This window comes from Balearica regulorum, chromosome 2, assembly GCF_011004875.1.
Source record: "Balearica regulorum gibbericeps isolate bBalReg1 chromosome 2, bBalReg1.pri, whole genome shotgun sequence".
NCBI lineage: Eukaryota > Metazoa > Chordata > Aves > Gruiformes > Gruidae > Balearica > Balearica regulorum.
In genome coordinates this window covers 14713436-14728727 of record NC_046185.1, presented here as the reverse complement: position 1 = coordinate 14728727, position 15292 = coordinate 14713436, and the positions used below count along the sequence as shown (strand labels likewise).

The 15292-nt window shown below is 46.3% G+C and overlaps 1 protein-coding gene across 3 annotated transcripts in view; it reads left to right on the top strand.

Annotated features, from left to right (window-relative positions):
* The first annotated feature begins 239 nt into the window (after positions 1-239).
* The window catches only part of DEPTOR (DEP domain containing MTOR interacting protein), a 75170-nt gene continuing 60117 nt past the window's right edge, over positions 240-15292 (top strand). Inside the window, exons 1-2 of one of the 3 annotated variants that reach the window (XM_075743431.1) lie at positions 240-523; positions 702-797. In XM_075743431.1, the coding sequence (XP_075599546.1) occupies positions 712-797 (86 nt within the window). In that variant the 5' untranslated portion in view covers positions 240-523; positions 702-711. Of the gene's footprint in view, positions 524-562; positions 798-15292 lie in introns of those variants that run through there. The other 2 variants (XM_075743432.1, XM_075743433.1) reach the window with 2 other exon arrangements.

Below are 15292 nucleotides of genomic sequence, written 5' to 3'. Positions count from 1 at the left end.
CTGCGGCAGCAGCATCCCACCAGACCCGGCAGCCCAGCACCCACCAGCCGGCCCGGCTTCTCCCGGGCGCGCTTTTCCTCCGTTGAGCCCGTCCTCCCCGCGTTGAAGGGAGGCGGCGGGGACTTCGCACCCGCGGGAAGGGAGTCACGGGAGGGGAGCTGCTGCGGCCGCCTTCTGTCCCGTCCCCCCCCGCCACGCCGGGGCAGAGGAGAGCGGAGCGGCGGAGCTGCCCTGGCCGCAGCGGGGCTGGCGGGCAGCCGAGGCGGCGGCAGCCGCTTGGCTCGCAGCCCCGGGGGGGAGCCAGCCCCTTCCCGCGGGGGCAGGCAGCGCCGACCCTGCCGTGTGACAGCCGGGGGGGGACGCTGCTGCCTCGGCGAGCCTGGCTGCGGCTGCGGCGGCTGCAGCCATGTGTTTCTCCGCCTGCCTGTGACACAATAACACGGGAAGCGGGGCGGCGGGGGGGGGGGGGGGGGGGGGGGGGGATCCGAGCCTACCGAGGGGAAAAGTGACCTGCCCCGCTCAGGTGAGCTGAAGCGGCGGGGGGGAGGCTGCCGCTGTCTCCCCCACCCCCGGCGACAAGCTCTACAGCCGCCGGGGCCGGGCGGGAGGCGCCCCTCGGAGCTGCCAGCGGGGGCAGCGCGGCCGGGGAGGAGCGGCGGGTCCCCCCGGTCCCCCCTCACCCGGCTGTGCTGTGCCCGCAGGCCGGCGGCGATGGAGGAGGGCATGAGCAGTATGCAGCAGAAAGCGGCGGAGCTGGAGCACATGGCCGAGGTCCTGCTCACCGGCGAGCAGCTCCGGTAAGCGGTGCCTTCCCCCCGCTTTGCCGGGGACACGATCCCGGGAGTCAGCGGCAGCCCCTCTGAAGGGGGGGTTGGGGGGGGCTGTCCCCTCGGGCTTTCCCTTGCACCGGAGCACCTGCCCTGCTGCCAGCGCGTCCCCGGGCTCCGGCCCCGCTTTCCGCAGCGAGGAGGAGGGGGAGGAGGAGGAGGAGGGGAGGTGGCAGCCGGCGCTGCCACCCCGGGAGGTGAGTCACGGCCTCGGGGGGCTTCTGCCCCGGGCACCTTTGCTGCCTGCGTGGGATAGGAGGCGTCTGGAGAAGAGGCTGCTGCACCCCACAAAGGATCAGGCGATGCAGAAGGAGAGCTGCATCTTTAAAGATTAAAAAAAAGCCCACAACCAAACAAACCATAAGCACTAGTGTTTGAGCACTCCAGCGAGAAATAAGCAGAGCGCAGAAAACGGCTCCTGCACGACCCGTGCGTGCTGCCGGCTCTCGCAGCGGGGCCGGGCAGGGACCCTGCCGAGGTGCTCCTTATTCCAAGGGCTTGTTTTTCTTTTGCATCAGCTGGTCCCAGCAGATGGAAGGGGATCCCTACTGGCAGTGCCAGCAGTAATTAACAGTGCTGTGTGACTGGAGTTGTGCGCAGCACAGAAACCGTTAACAAAAATGCCTGACTCAGATAATTTTTAATTTCTGTGATGTATTTAGTGTGCCATCTGTACCCATACACTACAGAGGAGAAAAAGTAATTTTAAGGCTTTCGGTTTGTTGATGGAACATCTTGTGTTTCACGAAGAAATATCTTATTATTATTGTGTGTTCTATGTGTAACTAGAAAAAGATTGTAGCAATATTTTCCCAGTGGTTTTTGCTTGAATTTTCTGTGAACTTTTTGCTCAAATGCCAGATGAACACTGCAAAATGATAGAAATGTTGCTTGATTTGGGAGGTGCCATCATTGCTGCTAGAACAGACACTGACATTGTCACTGGTGGCGTCTGTATGGTGAGGACTGTTGACACCTTGTGATGCACAGCGGTGATACCCATGCTTGGGGAGTAAATGTTTCTTTTGCGGTCTGGCTCCAGTACACACTGGTGTCTGCTCCAAGCTTGAGGTTCATCTTCAAAGTAGCCTGAAGTGAAACCTAGGGTGACAGGCTGCACCGGCACACAGGCTCTGCATGGTGGACTTAGTGCAAAGTTCTTCATTCAAGTCCCTGATAAGGATCCAGCCATTCCTAATTTCTCTCACTAGAAGTAAATGTAAAAGCAAAAGCTTTGTTATCTTTTCCTAAGGAGAAGGCTGAGGAAACTTCAATAAATCTGGGTCCTAAAATCAGCTCATTAGTCTCACAATCAACGATAACATTTGTCATTTATTAAGGTGATGAAACATGGTGCTATTTTTGGGCAGTATGATCTACAGATACAAAATAGTGATTCCCCGTCCTGCGAAGTTACCTATAGACATTCCTTTGTGAATCTGTAGAAAGTGGCCTAGATCTCCTTGCACTGTGGTTTCATGGACAACTCAGCCTGCATAATGTCTGGCTACTGCTGAACGGGGAGATCTGCTCTCCCCCTGATGCTGTTACTGCTCCCCGCTCCTGGCCGTGAGGTCCCACCGTCTCCCTCGTGGCCGCTTGCGTACTTCTTGCACCTTCCTGGGAGCAGATCCAATGTGGCAATCTGGCAGGTAGGTTAGTTTTTTGAGCTGCTGACTGCCCAACCCACAGAAGATAGGTGGTGGGAATGTGGAGCCGGGAGCAGGAAGAGGAGGTAGGGGAGGAGAAGCGAGCTCTCCCATTTTGGCAGCAGTGAACTGTTGGGTCAACTGGAACCTTCTTGTGAAACTGCACCCAAAACTGTCTCTCTTTCCCCAATTTTTTGTTAGCTTTGTTCTGTTCCTCTGTTGGGATACTCTATGCAAAGGGTTAGTTTTCTTCAGTTTTCCAGACAATAAAACTTCAAAATATGTGATAGAAAACTGGCCAGTAGACAAGCTTTAGCCAACCCTGCATTTAAAGTTTCCCTTTTCCTGTCCGAGATAAGTGTGTAATTGTGTGTAAATGAAAACGTGGAGGGTTTTCAGGATCAAAGACCGGCTATCTCAGCAGCCTTTGGGGCAGGCAAACAGATGACAGAAAACCAGCACACACATACACTCAAGGAAACGTACAGTACTCTATTCTTAGTGATGCTTACAAATGCAAGATAAGCCCTCAGCGGGAGTGATGCAGCCAGACAGGTGATTATGTGTGTATTTGGGTGAAAGTGCATATGAGCACGTGTTGCATACTGCAAGATGAACACAGAACTTCGGAGTAAAAGTGTAAAATGAAGCTGTGAGCATGGTGTTGCTTACACAAAACCAACCAAGTGTAGGTATTTAAAGCACTCTTGCACTAGACCAAACAGCACGTGTCTAAACTCAGATACTTAGGAGAGCTGCTTGATTTAAATTCCTTACAAAGTTCCTATTGCCTGTCTCACCCCAGCCTCATGCGTTGCCTCATAGTCCGTGTTCTTGCGGTCTGTTTGTTGCACGTCTGTCCTTCTCTGGCAGGGACTTCTTCACGCAGTGAGGGCTGAAGTCATCCGAGCAGCACCTTGGCAAGCCCGGCTTTGCGCACTGGCAGTGCCGGCAGTGGGGGAGGAAGCCCTGTGCTCCCTTCCTCTCCCCAGGCGAGTGCACACTGTCTAGGGGAGGGAGAGGAGGAGGCCAAAGAGCTTTTTCCTTCTCCTTGTTACTGTCCCTCAGTTGCTTGTGATCTGTGTTTCTCCTTTGCAAGGTCAGGAGCCTCTGCCTCGGTGTGTGCCATGGCTGCTGGCACGCGGAGAGCTGGCTGCTGGCACCCGCTGGCTCTGGGCTTGTACCCGCCAGCTTTGGTGAGGACTTCTGAAGTTTGGCTCTTGGCGAGCCTTTCAATTATCAGGCTGACAGCCATGAAACAAAGCTGAAGAAGTCAGCAGTGTGGCACTTCAGGACAGACCCTGTGGCAGCTTCTCACTGCCATGCAGGAGACTAGGAAGAGCAAGGCAAGAACTGGGATGGGCACCATCTGGCTGTAGGCTCTCCAGGCACTGACGGCCCTGCAAGGACAAACTGCTGGGGCGCTGGCTGCCTGGCAGCTCCAACCACCCAAAAACCCAGCTCTTCCCTCTGTACTGCTGCAGTTTCAGAGACCCTATAGCTGTTCAGTGGTGAGCTCTTTCTTTTGAGGGTGGCTGCAACAGAGCTGCCCTTAAAAGGCTCTATAAGTTACAAGTGATGAGTATGGACCTGTCTCCTGAGGAAACTGATCTGCGCTCAAGAGGATCACGGGGTCTTCAGCTTCCTCAGGACTGGGAGAGCCCTTCGCAGCCTCCACCCCGCTACGTCCCACGCTGCGAACACCTTTCTGGGGGCAGCCCTGGGGACTCGAATGTCCCTGAGCTTCCTTGGTCTGGCTGGGTGTGCCTGAAGGAAGGTGTCACAGCCTTAGTGCTTTGGATAGTCATCGTTGGAAACATAATAACGGGAACATATAATGGCACTACTTAAGTTGATAAGAATTTTATCAGAAGCAGAGCAATTCCAAGCTCATTTCCCTCCTGGTCAAAAGCAGCAGGTTGTGCCTGTTTCAGCACTGTTTGGCAGAAGGATTAAAGTATCTCTGGGTTTGAGCATTAACTTAGAGCTGATCTTGCCTCTGGCAACCAAGAACAGTTTCAATGGGCATGTTTTGATACACTTGCTGGCTGCCTGTCTTACAAGCCAGGGGTGTCTGAAATCCTCCTTCTCTGCTAATTGCTCCTCGATGCCAGATTGTCACTGAAATCTGGTATATATTCCAAGAGTCCCTAATTTCTGGCATAAAATGCTCCTAGTCATTCAGGGTGTCTTCAGGCTTCAGCTGACCAACAGCACCTTTTTTTTTTTTTAAAATCAGAAATTGCCATTGTATATTTGATGCAGTTCTCTGTAGTAGGTGTAACTTGAATGACATTTAATGTCTCTTAATGTCTTAATGACTTTTGGATACCTCTCTATCACTGGCCTTTAGAAGAAGCAACACCTTTCCCAGTTCACACTTCTGTTAAATAGTTGAGTAAATAATTAGGAAACTTGGTAGATGAGCCAATGATTTTGATAGAATAGTTCTTATGATTCAGCATCTTCTTGCTTTCTTTCTGCTTAGGGAAATATGAAGGATGTTTTTTAGAGATATTTCTTTCTTTCAGAAGAGACAAAATGCAAGATATGATTCAAGAGAAATTTGTTTGCCTTTTTATCAGAGTTTGTATATGAGTTTCATCTTAAAAAAGAGGTTTTACATGGTAAACAGCTATGTATTTTGAAGCTGCAAGACAAGTCAAAACCAGTTTTCACTGGTCTTCCAAAGATCTCACTTCAGGAAGATTATCACTTTAAGAAAACTTCTTAACATATTGGAGTGCATAACTTTCAGAGTCATTAACTTCTGAAGGATGATAGCACCTACAGGTCCATAAATTTTTTTCTTATTCTGAGCCATAAATAGTCAACCTTTTCCACAGTGGTGGGTTCAAAAGTTCATTGGCACTCTAAGGTGCAAAGAACCCAGGGCACATAACAATAACAGTTTAAATGTAATCAAGACAACCTTAGCATTAATATATTGCTATAATGTAGATATATATTAACCATAGAGTTACATAATTTATTAAATGCTATCACTATGTTTGAAACTATCTTAACACTCTAGAGATGCACTAGTATGACTGTGTAAACTTATACACTGAAAGGAACATAAGGATTTAAGATGTAAATTGTGTAGAGGTCACTGCCTCTCAAGTCAGGTCCTGACTGGTCTTCAGGTATTAAACAAACCTATATCCCATTTTTAGAGACAGAATTCATTAAGACGAGACTTTGTGATCTGCCTAAGCCAATCTAATACTGTACTTCCACCTAAAGGGCTGATGTGCTTTTCCACACCCTGCCCCTTGTTCTTGCAACCTCCTTAGTTCTCCACCAGTGGTTGCCCTTAGCCAAGAGCTACTAATCGGGCTCAAAACTAACCCCAAAGAAATAGTTTTTAGTCGTCTCACTTGAGAAGGTGCTTGTCTGCTAACTTCTTGGGGGCAGATAGGACACAGGAGATTGTATCATCAGATCTCTGTGGAACAGAGCGCTCCAGAACTCTCTGTCCCAAGAATTTCAGTTTCATTAATTTGTTTTCCAAAATCAAGCAACCAAAAAATTGGCAATATCTTCTCTGTGAAGTTCCACCAGAATAATACACTGAAAGAAAAGGTTTCAAAGTGAAGGTTGGTAAAGCTGCAAAATTAAGTGCTCTGAAATCAAGAAGTTGCTCACTAACTCTACCCTATCACAACACTTTCAATTATATATTTTAATTAATATAAATTATTTTAATTTTATAAAAAGCATGTGTTTCTCAAATGTATATGTTCAGTTTTTTAGAATCTTTGATACCTGATGCACCTTCTCACATGTTTCAATCTTGCCCATTTGTACTAATTTTAATGACATGAAGTCCCATATGTATATATAAGCATGCATGCATGCATAGATACGTATATATGTGTGTATGTGTATATGTATATATGATTCCTGGGCCAGGAATCGCCATTTGTGGGTATTCAACATTTCTAGAAATCAAGATGTAAGGCTTTTGTTTGCTCAGTTCTTTCCTTTAAGCTATGCCTTTTAATAATTCAGTCGTTCCCGTCAGCAGCTTTCCTCAAGCACAACTCAGAGATCAAGTAGTTAACAACATGTGTGCAAATAGCGATCGCTCTTTCGCTATGTACACAAGAAGGCGGATGTTGTATGAGTGGTTTGTGCTGTATATTTTAAGTATTCCACTCCAGATGGAGTCAATCATTAACTTTTGTCTCAGGTTAGCAGAGATCAGCAGGCAAGCGAAGGATCCTGGATGTATGTAGCATGTGCAAGAATATTTTTTATTTATTTTACATTAGAGGATCTGAACAGGTGAAGGAAACTGTTTTGATGTCGATGCTCATGCAGGGAAGGCAGAATTAATGTTCCAAAAATAATCTAGCTTTGCATTTACTGCACGATCCCTGCTCCTGTGGGGACAGTGGCCATAGGCTGGCGCCGTGACAGAGAAGTCCTCCTATCACTTGTCATTATTATTTACTATTTGTGTAGCGATAGCGCCTAGGAATTTGAGCTATTTGAGTCCCAGCAGGGCTAGGCACTGTATGCTCTGAAGAAAAATAAAGTCCTTGCAACACAAATCTTGGCTGCGACTGGTAGCGGTTTCTTGCAGCAGTAGTGGGCTCTGGCCGGTGAGGGAAGGTCTGTGTGAAGCCACCAAACTTGGGGAACCAAAGTGGGACTCTGTCAGGATTGGGATTTCTGGTTTGGGAGGTCAGACACCAAGCCCAAGAGTGGCAACCTGAAAGCACAGAGAAAAATACCTCCCAAGTGTGGAGAGCAGAGGTGACAGTGTGTGTGCTGGGATGGGTGGGGAGCTCTGGGTACCATGTGCAGGAAAGGATCTGCTCTTTTCTCCCTCCAAAGTCACGTCTGTAGAGTGAGAGACCAGACTGAAGCCAGGAGGGGGGTCATCCAGCTTTCACTGTTGGATAAATGGACAAGGACTAGGGAAGAATCAGTGCATCTCATTTAAGTTGAGGTATTTCTTATATCTGTAGATCTCAGTACTTTTTGAAGTGTAAAACTTAAAGAATTTCAGTCCTTTCTGTGATGTAAAACTTGAGAAAGTGAAGGATATTATCACAGCAGCAAACATTAGCCTCTCCACAGTCCAGCTAAGTTCCTGACATAGACTTCTTCATCCCCATCGCTAATGTCCAGGCACCCAGTGCTGGCTTGGGTGGTAGCTCTTGGCTTAGGGTCTGCTCTCAGAAACAGACATTGCCTCCTGAGCCTGGGCCCTTCTACCTTTTTGCCACTTATTCGGCTTTTTATTTTTGTAACCCTCGTATTGTGGTTGTGTTAACTCTTTTGCCTCTTTCTTCCTGGCAGAGCAGGCTTGTGTGAGTCCTTTTGCTAAGTGAAAGCAGCTTTTTTTTCCCCTGTGCTCAAGGCCAGGGTTGAATAGAGTCATCTCCTGAAAATATACTTTTGTGGGAAGAGATTAAGCTGATGAAGAACTGGAAAAGGGGACGAAAGGCTGGGTAAGAAACAAGAGCTAATCAGGTTTGGTTCGTGTAGGTGGTCCCTGAAGAAAAACTGCATCGAGACTCTAAAGGTTACTAAAGACAGAAACTGCAAAACTTCAGGTCTCGGCAGAACCACTGGCATTCCTTGAGTGAAGGATGCGCTTCACATGTTAGTCATGGGTTGTTGGGTTTTTTTTTTCTTAAGCAAGAGCAAGACATATAAACCATATATTTTAAACAATTTTAATGTCTAAACAACTGGAAGTAAATACAGCTTAAACCTATTTGAACACAGGCTCACAAGGATCCTTAGTTACACTGATTCAACCAAGACCATTGGTGTTGTAATAGAATGGAGAGACAGATTTACAAAGGCAGCTTGCCTCCACTAGCTAGCAGAAGGAAAGCTGAGAACAGATTTTTAGTCAATTTCGTAAATATCAATAACAGTCATGACTTCAAATTTTTTTTAAACTGTTTGGAGATTTGACCTTTCCCTTGAATCTCACATTCTTCCTGTGACCTTAAGGAGAAACGACTGCATTGTGAATATGCTTTTGTTCCTTGCAGCAGAAAGAATAAAAATGATGTCTGAGTTAAAGAAAAATAAAATGTTTAAACCTACACTGCCAGGAGAGTGCGAGATAGCAGGAGGGGAAGTAAAATAATGTGCAGTCTTGCTCCTTTATTTTTTGAAAACTCTGAAGCATTGTGCTGCATGGAGCATGGAGAAAGGGAAAAGATAACCCGCAGACTGTGTCACAGGCTCACTCAGACTCTAGAGAAACCTGTGAAGCCGCAGGAGCCTCCTCGGGCAGGAGCCATCAGCAGGTCTGCTTCTGTTACATCTATTTCTCTGTTCCTCGGCTGGGCTCTTCGTCGTGGTACAGCTACGCAGGGAGCCAGGTTTGCCAGGAGCTGGAGGAGTGGAGAGGGGCTAATGGTTTGGATGGCCACAACTTGGAGTAATACTGCCACTGAAAGCAGCGGTCCTCTCTTTCATGTATCCACACTGGCATAGGTGTTTCTGCCTCCTGGTTCCCTCCTCTGTGCTTCCCCTCCTTCGCACTGGCGTACGCATCTCTGGATCATCACCCTACGGTGACCTGCACTGGAGGAGGGATCAGCAGGGCTTTTGGATGGCTGGTATTTCACTTGGGTCAGTTTTACAAACTGATTTACCACATGACCACATAAAAGCTTTCTCTGAAGAAGTGCAGGAGGAGGAATGGGTGCTGGCTTACCCCTGTCACTGAACTATGGTTTAAGGCTGTGGTTTTCTGATACAGCGGATCTAAATGCAAGCTGCAACTGCCCCGCTCTTATCGCTTCCCTTGCACTTTGCACGTGTGTTTGTCTGCAACCAGAAGTTCAAGGAACTAAAGCAGCTGAAGTCAAATAAGAAAAACTTAACTTTCTAAACAGGCTCAGCGTGAGGTCAGACCAGTGCCAGCACGGGGGTGAGGGAGCCGGCAGAAACGCATGGTCAAGGATAGAGGGAGGGAACGGTGGCAGCAACCACTGCTGGGTTGGCTTGACCACCTCCTCAAGGGCTAAATTTGCCTAAACTCAATGTGGGTCAAACATTGGCTGGATTCCCATTAAAAAACTTCAGAGTCCAGTAGAAGACAGACTATAAAAAACATGTTGAGTTTAAATCCCTCATGCACATGTGTTAGGAGCAGAAACTATGTTTGCAATTTGCCTGGATTATTTCTCTTTCAAGGTTTTTACCTTTACTTCTGCGCTCTTCTCAGGGTATTGTGCATGAATGGAGGCAAATATTGACATTTCATATGTTTTGAAATTTGTACTATGTAACTGTATGACCAGCACATCACAGTGCTACCAAGGTGACAGCACTACTTCAGAATGCCACCCCCTACCTTAATTATCAGCCCAATATTTTTACAGTCTTTGTAGTTCGCTTCTTAACAGTGCCTCAATCCAGTAAATGCATTCAGATCTCAAAGGTGCATTTACAAATAATTAAAAAATATGCCTGATGGGGCTTGCTAATTCAGAGCAACTACAGAAGCTGGTTTTCACTTAACAAGGCCATAATTCTCCATTCCCTTGCAATTGTGTGGGTGATTACATGGGCTATCACAGCTGTGTCACAGGGATTTGCAGGCAGATGAGAGTTTTCTGGTTTCTGTGGAGAACCAGGGGACTGTAGGTTATGCTGTGGGTTTTAAAGCGGTGTTGAGCCGATGTGTCTAGCTGCTGCTGCAGAAAAGGACAGCCTAGCTTCCCTGGACCAGGGCTCCTGCTACTTGGCCTGGTGCACCTGCACTGGTGTGTGTCCGATCCTGTGACAAGTGGTCTGGGGAGCTCACCTAGGTTACTGTCGTGTCAAACTAAGCACCGATGACAGTGCAAGGGATAAGGTCAGCTGCCTAGGGTCAGGGGTTGAGGAGCTCCACAGATCCCCTTTTTACTGGGGGACCTCACAGTGAGATTGTCTTCTTGTGGAGTCCAACCTTGATGTCAAGGTACAGCTGTACCAGCCCAGGAGCCCCTTCTCACCCCTTTCATCCATTCTTCCCCTGCCCAACACCTGCTTAGGTGTCACGTTTTTGGTAGAGATCATAGCACTGCTGGGCAGGATTTGGGGGACTACATCCAGACAGCTCTGTGGCTGTTTGGGGGAGGGGGCCTCCTGTGTACTAAGGCAGTGAGCACAAAGATGCTCGCTTGAAGACTTAAAACTGCATGGCAAAACTGGAACTAAATGGCCAGTCAGAGCAAAAGCCAACAGACAATAATAGCAAAGGTGGGAGCTTGAAAGTGAAGATAAACATGGTAATATTGGTTTTGCTGTGACAGAAGAGGAGGAGGCAGCGGAAGGAATCAGAGAGATGGGCAATGTGATTGCAGTCAAGAGCTGTGGAAACTATCTTTCCAAGAGCATTCCAGCTAGCTAAGAGCCAGGCAAGATGATGCTTGTCAAGGACAGTGCATAGAAGAAACCTTGAATTATAAGATAATAGGAAAGGAGAATTTGGAACAGAATTTGAACTTTCTGGGGGAGAGGTACAGCTGTCCTGGAGGTGCATTGCATGAGGAATCTGCAGAGACCAAAGTTCTGCTGATAAGCAGCACTAACACGACCATATTTATCCTTTATGGATATTACAGAATCATAGAATCATAGAACAGTTTGGGTTGGAAGGGACCTTAAAGATCATCTAGTTCCAACCCCCTGCCATGGGCAGGGACACCTTCCACTAGACCACGTTGCCCAAAGCCCCATCCAACCTGGCCTTCAACACTTCCAGGGATGAGGCATCCACAACTTCTCTAGGAAACCTGTGCCAGTGTCTCACCATTCTCACAGGGAAGAATTTCTTTCTAATATCTAATCTAAATCTGCCCTCCTTCAGCTTAAACCCCTTACCCCTTGTCCCATCACTCCATGCCCTTGTGAACAGTCCCTCACCAGGTTTCTTGTAGGCCCCTTCAGGTACTGGAAGGCTGCTAGAAGGTCTCCCTGGAGCCTTCTCTTCTCCAGGCTGAACAAGCCCGACTCTCATTTGGGAATATTCTCCCACCGCCCAGTAACACAGCTGCCATCTAGCACAGTGGCCTTTGGTTTGGAGTTGTGGAGGTTTATGTGGGTTTATTTCATTGCTTCTCTCACTAAGGGCCATTGCCAAAGTGGGTATATTGCCGTAATGTTTCCATTAGTGTTTAGCTGAACTGTTGTACAATCTGCTGGCTCTGTGTTTGCATCACTTTCCCGCATATTGGGCCAAATGAGTTTATTGGCAGGAGTTAAAAAGAAGCATTCATATGTTGTATCCATTGCTTTTCACATTGTTACTCATGTCTTCAAAGCGTTGGGGATGCTTAAAGCAAGCCTGCGTATTCCTTTGTGTTTTCTCAAGCCATTCTCAGCTCTGATGTAAGAGGCAAACCAAATGCAAGGCATAATTACAAAATGGTTTGTAAAAACAATGATTTTTAATTTAATTCCAATGAGTATTGCAGAATATTCCTAAGAAGCTGAAGCTGTGAGTGCTTGTCTGAGGAATCAGAGTCCAGCAGTTACACTCGTCCTCTTTGGGAGGAGGATCTGACCAGCACGTGGCCAACACGTCACTCAAAGCTAGGATTGCAAATAGTGGAACTGACTTCTGAAAGGATATTAGCTAAGCATTATTTATAGCGCTGATTGTCAGCAGTGGAAGAATTTCCTTTCATTTTTTGCAGAAATGATCCTTCTCTTGATAATCACATCCTTTTCTGCACTAGCATATAATTGTATAGCTTAGAAATCAGGGTGATATAATAGAAAGCTGTTAATTGTTTCCTGATGCTCAGGATGTAATTAACTTATACTTTCCTCTAGCTGAAATTCATGTATTTTTAGTAAGATGTAGAAAGAGTAACTCCCAGCTTAAACTGCTATTTGCTGCTTGGTCAGTACAAACAGAGGGAGATTGTGATGTGAAGAAGCTCAAAGTGGCATTATCATGTACAAATCCCAAAAGAGATAGTACAAACACCATTTTGAGAATTATTTGGGGCTAGAAGACTTGACGTGTACAGTTAAAGTATTTTGAAAACTCTAGCATTTGGACAAACTCAGACCTTTCAAGTCTTTTGGGAAAAGACAGAAATAGATGAGGTTAAATTAATAAGTAGATCTCTGTGATGAAAAAAATGGCTCCATAATAGGAGCAATTGCTATCATATTGCTGCTTGTCTAATTAGACAAAGCGATGAAAGTAGGTTCTTAAAAGCACACTGAACAAAAGAAACAAAACAAGATTTATTAAAAGCTTATTATCTTAACCTTAATTTACTCAAAATTATGCAATTATCTGAAATAGACAGCAAAAAGGTATCTTCCTACAAGAAATGCATTGACACACTGGAGCAAGCCCCAAGGAGGGCTGGCTTTCAGGGTGGGTTGGGCTGGAGCACATGATGTATGAGGAGATACTGAGGGCTGGGTCCGCTCAGCCTTGAGAAGAGAAGGCTCAGGGGGATCTTGCTGCTGGAAGGTGGAGGGAAACAGGGAGAGTCTTCTCCAAGGTGCACAGGGATAGGACAAGAGGCAGTAGGCAAAATTTGCAAGGGAATTTCTAAGGTTTGGAAAGAATTATTCACTGTGAGGGTAAGGAGGTCCAGAGGTCCCTTCCAACCTGAATGACTCTGTAGTTCATGAAGGCATAGTGTGATGTCTTCTTTAAGCTGTGGTAGCTGATGTTATCAGCATTTTGTTACTGGCTGGTAACCAGAGATTATTATCCACTCTGTTGCACTGGTAGGAGGGCTTGTGAGAATACTTCCTAGCCTACTTCGGTGCAAAATCAGCTGGGGTAGTTTGTACAAGAGATGTGGAGGTTGACAGTACCACTCCTTTCACAATGTCCAGCTATTCAAGCAAATTTAAGGACGAGAAATCTATCAATTTCCAAATGACTGCCCAAGAACATGTGAAATCTCTCAGTTTCAACAGATTTTTATAAAGATGTGAAGGTGAGAACCTGGTTTCCTTGACCACATTGTCTTAACTCAGATCAGCATTTTAGCATCATAGAATCACAGAATGGTTTGGGTTGGAAGGGACCTTAAAGATCATCTAGTTCCAACCCCCCTGCCACAGGCAGGGACACCCTCCACTAGACCAGGTTGCCCAAAGCCTCATCCAGCCTGGCCTTAAACACTTCCAGGGAGGGGACATCCACAGCTTCTCTGGGCAACCTGTTCCAGTGCCTCACCACTCTAACAGTAAAGAATTTATTTCTAACATCTGATCTAAATCGACCCTCCTTCAGCTTAAACCTGAGAACAGAGAAAAGATTGGGGCAGTGTGTGGAATAGTACATGCTGGAAGGCCAGGAGATCACGTTCGTGCCAGAAATCCTGCTGGCTGTGTCGTGTTGGCATTGCAAGAGGAACAGTAGACTCAGGGCAAGCCACCTGCTCCTCCATTCTCACTGCCTGCACGACGATAGACCAAATGGATCGAGCGCTCTCAGATCCTCTCACACTGTGCACAAATGGCCCAGTTTGGGAGTTTTATTTGTATGCATAAAATCCTGGTTTTCCATAGACCAGCAGTTCCAGCTTTGCTTGTGGAAAGTGGATTTTCAGTCCTGTGTTGAGGGAAGAAGATATTGGAACTGTTAACACTGTCTTCCCTTGGAGGGGTATGTCTCATCCGATAATCCATTTGGAAGGTAAAGAGATATATTCCCTTGCCTTTACAGATATGATCAAAGACGTGATTAAATCAGGCATGTGCCCAACCATTATCCCACCTTTTTGAAAACAGTAGTATTTCTTTCAACACGTTCAAAGCAATGAGATTTATTGCTTTGTCTGTGTGCCGTTGTGCTTTATCACATTGCTGCAAGACCTAGATCCTTTAAAAATATTTAATAATGGGGGAAAATCCAATCATTTTAGGTTTCTGTAAAGTGATGTTTTTTCCAAGTGCTGTACTTTGAGCCTACTGTAATGAATCAAACAGTGGTGGTTGAAAGATAATTGCTTGCACTCACTTTGTTTGGCTACAGAGGGGCTAGAGCTGCTCCAAACCAACATATTAAGAACTTCATATGACTTATTTTGGTTAAATCTGTAAATCAACACCAGCTGAAACAGTGTATCCTACATAATTTCACATGAAATATGTTTGTACTCTGTGTTGATTTCTTTTCTGATGAATATGGAACATCTGAGTTTACATGAGGCCAGTAACAACAGTACTCTTGGGAAACACATTACTGGGGCAAAGGAGGAAGAAAAAAAGAATTGCGTAAACTGTTTAGGAGAAGCACAATAAACATGGAGAGAATAATTTATTTAAACACACAATGGCTAAGGAAAGGTTCCAGTGGACTGGAAATTGAGACATTTTGCTTGCAGACTGTACACAGCACACCTTTTCAGGTAAAATATCAGTATTCCACCTCAGAAAATGACAGACCTCATTTTCTCAATGATAGATAGAAAAAGGCTCAGAAAGGTGTTGGCCACTTGAGCAATGATTTCACGCCTTCAGTGGCCACAAACCTTTTGCAGTTTCAGCAGTTCACATATGCACAGCCTACTTACATATGGACTGAAGTCTTGTATAGGTCAGCATTCAGAAAGCTCATTGTAGTTACGTTCAAATTAAGACCTCACTGGCAGTGTTTGTATTGTGCTTTGACAGCCAGGGCGAGCAATGGACTAAACCTTGTCATGCCCTTTAGCATGCCTCCGTGTGTCTGGGTACTTACAACCAGAAGTCCTTCTGGTCCATCTGCCCAGCCGTGGTCATTGACACCAGCTGAGGACCAACCATACCCAGGCTCCTACAGATCCTACCTTTCCTGAGGACAGGTGATGTCAAGGCTCATATTCA